This window comes from Nicotiana tabacum, chromosome 21 (genome assembly GCF_000715075.1).
Source record: "Nicotiana tabacum cultivar K326 chromosome 21, ASM71507v2, whole genome shotgun sequence".
NCBI lineage: Eukaryota > Viridiplantae > Streptophyta > Magnoliopsida > Solanales > Solanaceae > Nicotiana > Nicotiana tabacum.
In genome coordinates, this window is record NC_134100.1 from 3224289 (window position 1) to 3237409 (window position 13121).

Consider the following 13121-nt stretch of genomic DNA (forward strand, 5'->3'; position numbering starts at 1 on the left):
TTATTAAATTTTTTTAAAAGAAAATTAATGGGAATTCACATTTGGAGACGAAGTAGGTTAATTTTTGCTATTGGTGGTTAACGATTGATGTAGTTTTTTGAGGTGCAAATGCTGCTATTTTTTGTGTAATTTTTTATGCAACTGAAATTGAATGGAACTTTCTTGATGTTTTTTATTATATTTTGTTACAATTCTCATTTAGAATTTGATAAATATTTAATAAAGACCAAAATATTAACTTTTGATAAAATAAGCAGAGCAATCTGGTGCACAAAGTATCCCGTACTAAGGTATAGGAAAAGATCGCACCTCAAGATGTGTGATATAAATAATATATGCTAATGCAATTATTAATAACTGTTTTTACGGCTCGAACTCGTGACCTACAACATGAAGGAGCAAAATTGCTTAAGAGTATATTTAAGTGGCTATACTAAATCTTACCAAAACATTAGGGACAAGTTTTGTCATTTTCTGGCCCGAAAACGAAATTCAAATACTAACAAAAAGGAATTTGCTTTTTTTACAAAAAGAGGTAAAACAATAGAACAGCAAAAAATAAAGCTTCTTCTCAGTTTTCCTCATTCATCAAAATACAGATTATTCTCTTTCTCTCTCTGCATATATAGCGATGTGATCCTTATAGCTTTTCCTCATACTCTAAAAAACCCTAATTAGTTCATTCAATTAGGGTTTGTAAAAATAATTAACAGAAGAAAGTATTTAATACACATTCATATCATACATAAACAGATTACAAAAAATAAAAAATAAAATAAAAAATTGGCATATGCATATGTTGAGTAAATTTATAGAGTATTGAAATTGAGGTTTTTTGGGTAATGGTTAATGGTGATGGGTCGAGAAGTGGTGCCGGTGATGGATCCGAGTCAAGTAGTCGGGTTGAAGAAAAAAGGTACCGGGTCACGGAGTTGGCTTCTGATGGATGCTTCCGGTTTGGAGACTGTTTTAGATGTTGATAAGTATGCGATCATGCATCGCGTGCAAATTCACGCTCGTGATCTTCGCATTATCGATCCGCTACTATCTTACCCTTCCACTATTCTGGGGCGTGAAAGAGCTATTGTTCTCAATTTGGAGGTGGTTTGTTTTTTTTTCTTATTCGTAATCTCGAATTATTCGCCTAATACTCCCTCCATCCCAATTTATGTGGCAAAATAGTTTGAATTGTTAATTATTATTACTTATAAACTTTTTATGTAGTTTACAAACATGTAAATTTTATTTAATTTTTTCTAAAATTCTATGTCCGAATTCACCTGTCAAAACTAAGGAATTGACTCTCGAAATTTCAACTATGACATATAAACTGGGACAAACGAAGTACTTTTTATTTACATTTCATAATATTGGCATGAGATAGATTTAAATGGAGTAATGTGGTTAGTGAAGATTCGTATAGCTGACCCGAATTTGTTTGAGACTGAGACACAATAGTTGTTGTTGTTGCTTGAATCCTGAATTATTGAGTATTTTATTATAATGGTGGTGTCCTTGCTGGCTTGAGGTATATTCCATTGGATGTCTATTATCTCCTACCAGCAGCACAAATAGCGAGAAAGTATGCCTACCAAGACTTAGGCAGATGAGAAGAAATATCCTAGTATTTTTGGCTTCCGATGGGATGTTAACTTATCTCGAATTATTGAGTATTTTTTTTATGACGGCGGTGCTCGGGTTATATTCCAGTGAGTAGCTGGTACCTTCCATCCGCACAGGTATTGGATAACACAGCCTACCAAGGTTTAGGCAGATGGAATGAAATCATCTAGTGTTTTTTTTTTTTTGCCTCTACTTGGATTTGAACTTACCTCTAGTTATAGAGTATTTTTACCTTTCGGAGATTTATACATTTAGAAAATATACAGAGCTTCTAACACTTTTTATTTGTATTTGCATAATATTGGTATGCGATGATTTAAATTGAGTAATGTGGGCAGTGATTAGCTGACCTGAACTTGTTTGAGACTGAGGTTTAGTTGTTGTTGGAATGAAACGGGTTGAAATGCAGCAAAATGAATATTGAGAATTGTAAAGCCATCCTCAATTTTGTCACTGAGCCATAGTTGTTGGAATGTGCACTCTGTATTAGGAGATAATATGCAAAAGTTTTTGAAATTTGTTTCCTTTTTGTTTCCATAAATAACTATAGTAAATTAACTAATTAATTTTTTTCTTCTCCTTTGTGGTAAAAGATGGAAGCCAATTCATAGCTGCTTTTTCCCAGTTTGCTTTTTGGTTGACATTTTAACTTTGACTTTCATTTTTCATTTTCAAGTGTCTTGTTTACTGATTGTTGCATCTTTTATTCTATTGTGATTAAGGGCAGCATATCAAGGCTATTATTACATCTGAAGAGGTAATTTATGTTCTTTTTGGTAAAGCTTCTTGTTTTCTGCACTTCTCTTTTACAAAGTTAGTTAAATTTCTAATAATTGTATTTATGGAGTCTATGGAACTACATTTTGTTTGTTTTCGAAGTGAGGATGCAGTCACCGATCTTGCCAATTCACTTGAGGTTTAACTGTTTTAGTATACCATCAATTTGCTGAATGATAGTTGTGCCAGCAGTTTCTCATTACTGAGACGATAGCAATTGTTGTGTGTTGCGAAATCTTATGTTTGACTCTCATCATTTCAAGTTAGGAGTTGGGACATCACAAGGGGACAAAGACTAGATAACGACAATTTGTGTATCATCTTTTATCGTCCAGATGGAGAGGCTCACTTTTATTTGTGTTGAAGTAAAAAAATGCTACCTTTTCCGTTTTCCTCTTGTCCCGTTCAATAATACTAGGACATGTACTTTTAAAAAATAATACAAGGACGTGTAACTGTATTCTACATATGCTATTATAGGAAAAAGGATAGCAGGATGCTATTACAAGCATTTTGTAGAAATAGCAGGATTTAGCTTCTGAATGTGTTTTAAGTCTTTGTGATCTTTCATTGAGAATATCACCTTGACTGGTCTTAACTTGTAAATCTCTATAGGATACTATCGGTATTTTTTATACCATCTAGACCACATGCTCTCTAACCCTCATATTTTTATGGCATCTTTACTTTATTAGACCTAATTTTACGAGTGTAACGGAAATGTTGTATATCATTGCGGTAAGAAGATTGTAAAGTTGTCCTTGTCAACTTAGTCTCTCCTCCTATTTTAAGGCATCCACTAATTTTGGTTACTTTCCTATCAACGAGCCTATGTCGAAACTATCTACTCGAATATGACTCTCTTGTGGTAGTTTCATTATCTCATATGTCCAATAAGATGTGGAGCCCTTTTTTTGTAGCATCACTTCTTCACCCACAGTCATTCATGGTGTAGGAACCCTTGCTTATACTTTGTCCTTCCAGGCCCCACAATGTTATGGAACCTGTTGCTCATCTAACACTAAACCTGGATGCCGATATTCCAGTTAATTCAGAATTCATGAAATTCATCACAATTGGATTCATTAACACACAGCAACCCTCATCTTTTATATGGATTTTAGGATGGGCTATGTGTTTGGAAGCTCACACACAGGGAGCTCAGATAATTCATCATAAGTAGACTTTTATTTTTGTACTGGCCAGCATCTTGCTGCAACCATCTTTGTTTACATGGGTTTGGGACAATCTATGCTTTCCAAAACTCAGAGAGACAGTTGGGATTTTGTGCTGCAACTAAAATAATCCCTACTTGAATCTTGGTCAAAGTCTGAAATTGATTAAAATGTTCATTTGAGCTCAAAACTATTTCATCCATTTCTGTTATTTCTTTCCAAATGTCCTCTTTTTTCATTTCCAGAATTTGGTCATATACATGCTGGTCCGGTCCACCATAGAGGAATACCAATAGAGTTATTCCTAGAAAAATGATTTTTATCTCATGTTCCACTAAACCCTGAAAAAGTATGACAGCTTAGCTTTCCTTTTCAAGACCCGCAAAGTAGACTTTCCAACATTTAATTAGAGAAGTAGATATTCAACAAAAAGTCTGCTTTGAAATATTAAAGGTCGATTCTAATGGATTATTAAGTTTTAAAGTTAAATCCTTTAGGTTCTGAACACTTTTTATGATACTTACATATTGATTAGGCTAGCTCCCTAATCTATATTTGGTGGAAGCAACTTCAGTCAACTTTAGAACCCTACTTGCTACTTTCGGATCTAAACATACTTTGAACTGAGTGATTCTATATTAATCTTAATTCAGGTCTTGGTCAATCCGGGAAAGATGAGAACTGAGTTTTTTTTTTTCGCATCTTAATCTAGATTAACCTTGATCCCAAGTAGGACTAGAATTCCTGCTTGTACTATATTTTTCTGAATTCAACTCAACAGGAATGAGTACACTGGCCTTTAATTTTTAGCCACATGAGTGAAATCTATTTGGGATAAACAAAATTAATCTCTGTAATTAGACAAAATGAGTCAGATTCGGTCCTGCCATTCTGATTTGATCCAACTTCCTTGGCTCCCAATTTTTTTATTTTTTGGTGAGGAGAATGCATACTCTTGTAAAAAGGGTGAGGCGCATACATACATCTTTACTATCTTCATAAAAATAGATATAAACATTGAGTAACTTTTGTTTATTAAATCAGCCCCACATATAAGACTATTTCTAAGTTTTCTAATGGACAGGTTCTTCTTCGAGATCCATTGGACGAAAATGTTACTCCTGTTGTTGAGGAACTTAGAAGGCGGCTGAAACCAATGAATGCAAATCGTGAAGATCAGAGAGAGGAAAAAGATATGAATGTTCAGCATGATATTGAAACAACTGAAGAAGATGGTTTTCGTCTTATCATTCTCAATTTTCTGTACTTGTGAATTTCTCATATTCGATTCTCGAGCTCATGCTTCTCATTTCTTTGTATATTATTCATGTTCTTTTCGTAAGTATGCTGACTCTTTTTCTTGTGCCAAACACAATGCAGAGTCTCCATTTGAATTCCGAGCTCTAGAGGTCGCTTTGGAAGCCATCTGTAGTTACCTTGCTGCTCGCACATTAGAATTGGAAACTGCTGTTTACCCTGCTTTAGACATGCTAACATCAAAGGTCTGTGTATGAAATTTTAATCGGTTTAGTGTTTGTTTACATTGTTACATTTGCATTACAGTATGCTAAAGGACATAGGTCTTCCATCCCTAGAGGGAAAATCCTTCAGTAAATATTCTTATCTTTTCTTTTTTTTCCTTGTTTATCCTATATTTCCAGTTATATTTTTATTGATGACTCACAATCCCTAACTTTTCACAGCACACACATTAACGAAAAGATAATTTACATGTCTATTTGTACATGTGTATACCGCACTTTTGGGATTTCACCGCGCGGTTGTTGTTGTATTTTTGCATGTGTATGCTGGAAACTTTCTATTTCAGCTTTCAAGTTTTTTAGTTGTCTATGTGAACCAAGATCCTATTCTTTGTCTGCTTTTTCTTTTTCTTTTTGTTACCCTTTCTTTTTGATTTTGACCATTGTTATCTTCTCAAGAAAACAAGACACCATAAAATTCAACTAGGAATTATAAGGTAAAGAAAACGAGACACCATAAAGTGTTGGACTGTCTCTACCCTAGATAACACTTTATTATTAACAGTAAATAACATAAAGGTAATTCCTTTTTATACAGTAGAAATTGTAGTTATTTTTATTTTTGTAAATTCCTTGCCATATGAAATATTCTTTGGACTCTCTTCTACTTCTTTTGAAATGAGGAACGATTGAACTATGCCCATAGAAAAGTTTCATTACTTACTTCTTTCCGCTATTGTTAATTATAGAATGGGTATCCTTCATATGCATGTTCTATCACAGAAAACTTTTGATTGCTTTTGGAGTAAAACATTGTCATATTTACTTCTTAAAGGATAATAGGATGTCAATTAGGACAGGCCATACTACCTCATCACAGACTAGTAAGGCGTCTTCTTTTATTTTAACCCCCCCCCCCCCCCCACACACACACACACAAAAAAAACCCCTTACTCGCCTCTGTGTATTTCAATTGAAGGTATTTCACGAAACTTACCAAAAGAGCTCTTTCTTGCTCAAATATCGTTCCCTATTGGACGAATGCATATAATTTCTTCTTATAAAAAAAGTAGAATATATATTGTTTTCTTAGTTTTTGGTATTTCAGTCCCTTCTGCTGTTTTTTGGCATCTTGGACATTGTGTCCGTTTCCTGTGGTTTGTCCTTGTAAAGTTTTGTTTGGATCCCATGGGATAGCTTAGATGCTAGCTACTAACATCAACAAGTTTGATTTTGTACTGCATTTGAAAGTTCGAAATGTTTCTTTTCATGTTAAGAATCTTGAGATTCTTTTCGTTACGTGGTTCCCTTTTCTTGATCCTCGCCCTTAATCTCCTGCATGCACATATATGTTGATGTCTCTGCGTCTGCAATCTTTAGAAGGTTAATTGCTAGAGTTTTATCTGTCTTTCATGGGGTAATTTTTCCCAAATAATGTTTAATGCAGATTAGTAGCCGTAATCTGGATAGAGTGCGGAAATTAAAGAGTCAAATGACACGGTTGACTGCTCGCGTACAAAAGGTTATGTCTTACCTATTATTTAAGTGACATTGACGTTAACTTTCTTATTTACGTTTTCATTTTTATTAGTGTGTTTTAACTAACTGAACAATATTTAAATCCTTTGAACTTGTTTCTCTTCGGATTTTTGAGGATATTTTGTTAAAAGAGACATTTTATAATATAGCTTTATTTCATTAAAAATGTCTCTTCATGATCGCTGAATCCAGCCTCATATAAACATATGCTGCTGGGATATCTAAATTTCTTGGAGATAGATCATTCTCTAGAAGCTGCCACCTCCGCACCAGGAAAAGGGGGGAAATAATAACTTGGTAATCATCTTAAATTTAGCAAGAAGAAGTTAAATTTTCCTACATGATTAACATGTAGATAATAGAATCGTGACCCATTATGTGAAACATACATCCTTTTTCTCCATTTTGGTATATTGTTTTGATGACCAAGAAATCTGCTGTTTCATCCTCAAAACTTGGTGGATAACGGGATTCGTCACTCTTCTCTGCTGAAATGCCAGACCTGGTGTTACCACTAAATTTTTTAAACTCGAAATGCGCTGACAACACCTCTCGTGCTGTACTTTTTTTGCCTGAAGCAAAGCCTTGGGGCTCCACTCCATTTTGATATACTATGTGAATAGCTTCAACTTACGCGTGCCCCGTGATTTCTACTCTTATTAACAATAATATCTGTAATGGAATGATTTTATTGCAGTTGGATTATTGCGCTCCTTGCATCATCATTACCACACAGTTTGTTTAAACAACCACGGATTCATCATCTTCATTATGTACTTAATTGCAGGTGAGAGATGAGCTTGAGCAACTTCTGGATGATGATGGTGATATGGCTGACCTTTATTTGTCAAGAAAATTGGCTGGTGCATCACCTGTAAGTGGATCAGGTGCAGCCAGTTGGTTTCTTGCCTCACCTACCATTGGCTCAAAGATATCCAGGGCTAGTAGAGCTAGTATTGCAACATTTCGGGGGGATGAGAATGATGTTGAAGAGCTTGAAATGTTATTGGAGGTAAACTTCTTCTAATGGCATCATTTGTTATACCTAAGAGAAGGAGAAGTTGAAAAAAGAAAGCATGCTTCTGAGCCCTACTTACAAGAAATGTTTTTCTTTCTTGCAGGCTTACTTCGGGCAAATTGATAGCACATTTAATAAACTAATTACGGTATGCAAGTTTTGCCCTCTTGTGGAATTGGATATATTAAGCTGGCGAAACCTTTTAGAACCTTTAGTCCCTTGTGTGTTTTTGTGGATTTTATGTTTGACAGTCTTCTTTAGATTTGGTCAATGTGCTTATATAGTAGAGATACCACATTATTTCAGATGGCTATAAGAGTCTTTAGTGGTAGTAGTATGCTTGCCTCTGAAGTTCCATTGTTAACGATTGAATAGTGCAGATTGTCGGAGGGAGCAATCAAGTCTCCTTATGTTTAGATATAGATATTCCTTCTTTATGAACCCTGAATTGTTATTGCTTTCTTTTACCTTTTCTTTCATGAGTAAGATACAAAGAGTCTTGAGATACACAACAAAAATCAGGTCAAATTATTCTGATTTAAGCAAATGTTGAAAAATGAAGTAATTGTGAGAGGGTTGTGATTCTTGTGAATAGGGAGGAGACCTTCCATCGTCCGAGTAATGGGATCTCTATGTGGACTAGTGTTTGTTGCTTTCATTGAATCCCTTCATTCAACACTATGCCTCTCTCTTCAGTTTCCTGTACTTCTTAGCATTTGTTCCTAATAATGGCCTTTCTGACATGTCTACTAGATGGGTGGAAATGCAGTGATCTTTTAGATTTTGTTCTTTGGAAATTTTCAGTGCTGAGTGACATGTTAGAGTGTTCTTTATCTTCATTTTCCAGTTAACATTTGTCTATTTTAATTTGCAGCTACGAGAATATATTGATAACACAGAAGATTACATAAATATTCAGGTAGTTAAAATGCCAAGATAATTTTCAGTTTGATGTGATTCATCTGAATACGTAATGATGTAAACCTTATGCTGCTTATTTCAGCTGGACAATCATCGAAATCAGCTCATTCAGGTGCTCTCCTTTGGAAATATCTAAATCCCCTACCTATCTTTCATTGCATCTCTTTTCAATCTCGTTGAATCTCACGATTAGAGTTGTCTCTATGCTCATATGTGCTTTTGTCATGTTGGCTGCAGTTAGAACTTTTTCTCAGTTCCGGAACTGTGTGTTTGTCTATCTACTCTTTGATTGCTGCGATTTTTGGGATGAACATCCCATATTCTTGGAATAAAGATCATGGTTACATGTTTAAATGGGTAAGTTTGACACTTTGTGGTGGCTGTCGTTAATATGATTGTGTGAGTACTATACCTGATGGGAAACACACATTATTTGGTTGATGGATGGTTTAATGCTGTGCAGGTGGTAATCATTAGTGCTATCTTCTCTGCCGTGCTTTTCATATTTATAATCTCTTACGCTCGTTTCAAAGGGCTTGTTGGGTCATGAGGTCTATCGAGTGAAGGCAGATGCGATGGCGGGCAAAAGCTTTTGCCCATGTCTAAACACAATGCGGATACATTTGATGGCCCATCTGAAAGGAACCATACAGCATCCAAGCTGTGAATGGCCATAATTTTTTGCAATATCATGACATTTCTTCACTGTTATTGGATAAACAAGCTTGAGATCTACTGCAGAACTTACTCTGTCATATTCTTGTAGTATATGAAAGCTTCACAATTGTACTTGTGTTAATAACAGTCAAAAGCTCTAATTAATTTTGTTTTGTGGAAACAGATAAATGCTGTTGATTCACATTCGGCAAAATACATAAGTTGCCACCCGAACTATGACCCAAATCCCTGTTACACACTTTCCAGGAACGAATATTACTTTACACACTCAACCTTTCCAAAGTGTATCTAAGACACATCATTTTTTTCTTAACCAGTTTTTCAGAATATGTGCAATATCACGCACCAATCAAACAGTGACATGTGTCATTTTAAAAAAAATTAAAATTACAATTATACCCCTCATCTTCCTCATCTAAACTACCGTGGCCGTCTTCCTCCTCTCTCACCATCAAACACCATAGTTTCTTCCTCCACCTTTTACTTAATAACAAAGCCACCATTAATTAACAAAAATCCCTAGAAAACACACCCAACACTCCATCTTTTCCGCTGAAATTGAATCAAAATTTTTGAGCCCAGATCCAACTCATTTTTCATTTCACTTCGGTAAAAGTTTGACCTCCATTAACTGTCATCGCCACAAGTCAACTATTTAAAAAATCATCCATTAATAAAATTAAAGAATGTGCAAAATCTTGAGCTAAGCTTTAATGGTTGGAAAAAATTTCGAAAAATTCTCGCTTCCTAAAAATTTGACTTCGCCATGGGTAAAGCTCAAGTTAAGCTTCTCTACAACGAGAAGAGATATAAGAAATCGTGGTATATCTATTTGAGAAGAAGGAGATCGGATGGTGGAGCTCAAGGAGTAGCTATGGCAGAATTTTTAAAAAGGAAGAAGATGACTCAATTTAAAATTTTAAAAAACTAAAAAAAAAATTGACATCTGACACAAAATTCTTCTGTTCACGCGACTCATTTGTTGGGAAAAACACGCACTATCCACGTGGGCAAAGCAGTGTGTATTAGATACACTTTAGAAAGGTTGGGTGTGTAAAGTAATATTCGTTCCTAGAAAGTGTGTAACAGGGATTTGGGTCATAGTTCGGGGGTAACTTATGTATTTTGCCATTCAGTTATGCTTTTGGCAATTTTTTTATATCGTCTTTTCCAAAAAGAAATAGAGGAAATAATATAAGTGGTGTTAAACCTATGACTTTTAGCCTCATCTGAACTTATGACTTCCGACACGGCGTATAAATATATACGTAAAAACCTCTTTGTTCCAGGTGATATGCTTTTTTCCCACATGGCAAGGAGGGAGGTCCAATTAGACGCTAGTGGCCACAAGGCCACCAAAATTCAAATGAGTAGCACTCGTGTTTGAATTGTGATATCTTTGATCATTTATTGCTCGTTTATACCTTCTAAGAAAAATCCAAGGAATAGTACTTATTTCTTTACATTGCATGAATAATAACATAGACATTGTCTGCATAATATGTATTAGTGATTGTCATATATTGAACAATAATACATACATTGTCACCCAGTAAATAATAATACATGGATTTTTGCTAGGATTGCCTATTCAAAGATACTTTTATCTTTAGATGCTATTCATGTCCACATTTGGCTAATACATTTTTTTTTTTGAATTGGTAACTATTGTATATATTAAAAACATCAGTACATAGGTTGCACTGAAAACCAGATTTATATGGAGAGGATTAGTAGACTTTCTAATTCAAGACCTAGAAAGATCCTAGTATGTCTATGATTGTCAATGTATCTTCTATGTAAATCTGTTTGCACCAAAAACAAAAAAGAAGAATACAATTGAGTTTAATCTTCTGCACTGGATTGCTTCTATCTTCAAAACATCTATTGTTCTTTTCCCTCCAAACTGTCCACCATATACAAGTCGGGACAGTCCTCCATCTATCTCTACTATTTGCTTCAGCTCCAACTTCTTCCCAGCTACAAAGGACATCTTTAAGCCTGTATGGCATTGACCATGAAATACCCCTAAGACTAATAAAGATTTTACATAGTTGGTCTGTAATCTTGCAATGTAGAAACAAATGTGTGACAGTTTCTGCATTTTCCCCGCACAGAAAACATCTTGAGCACAGAGAAATTCCCTTTTTTATAAGATTATCCTGGGTTAATACCGCCTCCTTTGCTAGTAGCCAAGTGAAGCAAGCTACCTTGTATGGAATCTTTGATTTCCATATATGTTTCCAAGGCCATGGGTCCAACTGTTGATTATTATGATTCAAAATCTTATATGCATCCTTCACCCGGTAAACCCCTATGTTGTGCCTCTTCCACCAAAGTGAATCAAAACCTTCCTGTAATCTTTTAAATGCTTCCAGCTCTTTGTAAAGGTCAGCTAGTCTTGTTATCTCCCAGTCATTCAATTGTCTTCTTAGAACGATTTCCCATCTTTGATGACTCCTCATATCAGCTACTGTCTTATGCTGGTTTTGTGCTAAACCAAATATATCGGGGTATCTTTCCTTTAAGCTTCCGTTTCCTAACCAATTATCATTCCAGAATGATGTGTTCCTTCCGTTGCTCACTCTTATGGAGGAGTGATTCTTCATTATAGGCCAAAGTTCTCTGATGGACTTCCACACACTTACTCCATATGATGTTCTGACTTTTTTTGACACCAAGTTATTTTCCTCACCATACTTTGCTTTGATCACATTGCCCCATAAAGATTGGGGTTCTTTAGAGTACTTCCATAACCATTTTATTTTAAGAGCCCTACTATGATTCTTCAAATTCCTTATTCCTAAACCACCTTGTTTTTTATCCATTGTGAGTGTCTTCCATTTAACTAAATGGAATACCTTTTTCTCTTTATTACCTTGCCAAAGGAAAGATCTTCGGAGTTTGTCCAATCTTTGTAAAATGCCTGCTGGAATTGTGAACAAAGACATCATATAAGTAGGAAGTGAGTCTAATACTAAGTTGATTAGAACTAGCCTGCCCCCCAAAGATAGGTATTGTGATTTCCATCTTGACAGCTTCTTCTCACACTTTTCTATGGCTGAATTCCAGATTTCTTTTGATTTGGATCTTGCACCAAGAGGCATCCCAAGGTAAACAGTTGGTAGGGGCCCAACTTCTCCTCCCAATATCTGTGTCAGTTCCTCCATGTTGTTAACTTCATTAATGGGAAAAATATTGCTCTTTCTCCAATTGATGTGTAATCCTGAGACTCCCTCAAATAAGATCAAAATGATTCTTAGGAATCTAAGTTGGTCCTTTTCGGCATCACAGAAAACTAGAGTATCATCAGCATATTGGAGATGTGTGATCTCTAGATTGTTTGCCCCACTCCTGTTTACCTCAAAACCTTTAATCCATCCACTGACTTTAGCCATTTTGATCATGTTGTTCAAACCTTCCATGGCTATAATGAATAGAAAGGGAGATAAAGGATCACCTTGTCTTAAACCTTTGTGTGAATGGAAAAAACCTTTAGGAGATCCATTTATGAGAATGGAGAATTTTACAGTAGATATGCAAAATTTCATCCATCTATTCCATTTCTGCCCAAAACCCATTAGTTCTAACATTCTTAGTAGGAAGCTTCAGTTTACATGATCGTAGGCCTTCTCAATATCTAATTTGCATAAGATTCCAGGTTCCTTCTTTCTTATTCTTGAATCCACAGCTTCGTTGGCAATCAACACAGCATCTATTATTTGTCTTCCTTTGATGAAAGTCATTTGTTGAGCATCGACAATTTTACCTACCACCCTCTTAAGTCTTTCGGTTAATACTTTTGAGAGCAATTTGTAGAAGCTCCCTATCAGACTGATCGGTCTGAAATCTCTCAATTCTTTCGCACCTGTCTTCTTTGGAATCAAAGCTATATATGTTGCATTGAAG

The 13121-nt window shown here is 35.3% G+C and overlaps 1 protein-coding gene across 3 annotated transcripts; it reads left to right on the plus strand.

Annotated features, from left to right (window-relative positions):
• The first annotated feature begins 533 nt into the window (after nt 1–533).
• Nucleotides 534–9366, plus strand: LOC107778350 (magnesium transporter MRS2-I). 3 transcript variants are annotated; one of them, XM_016598597.2, is made up of 11 exons: nt 534–1101; nt 2351–2380; nt 4660–4810; nt 4956–5077; nt 6504–6578; nt 7383–7607; nt 7717–7761; nt 8488–8532; nt 8617–8646; nt 8772–8891; nt 8998–9366. In XM_016598597.2, the coding sequence occupies exons 1-11, from the start codon at nt 850–852 to the stop codon at nt 9082–9084; spliced, it is 1182 nt and encodes a 393-aa protein (XP_016454083.1). In that variant the 5' UTR covers nt 534–849; the 3' UTR covers nt 9085–9366. The 3 variants fall into 3 exon arrangements, with proteins under 3 accessions (XP_016454083.1, XP_075097785.1, XP_016454082.1); XM_016598596.2 differs by having other exon boundaries at nt 584–1104; XM_075241684.1 differs by lacking the exon at nt 2351–2380 and having other exon boundaries at nt 535–1101.
• Nucleotides 9367–13121: the final 3755 nt, after the last annotated feature.

Coding starts and splice junctions, on each gene's coding strand:
- LOC107778350 (XM_016598596.2), top strand. CDS start 850: ATGGTGATGGGTCGAGAAGTGGTGCCGGTGATGGATCCGAGTCAAGTA. Junction 6,579..7,382: donor TGACTGCTCGCGTACAAAAG/GTTATGTCTTAC, acceptor ACTTAATTGCAG/GTGAGAGATGAGCTTGAGCA. Junction 8,647..8,771: donor ATCGAAATCAGCTCATTCAG/GTGCTCTCCTTT, acceptor TGTTGGCTGCAG/TTAGAACTTTTTCTCAGTTC.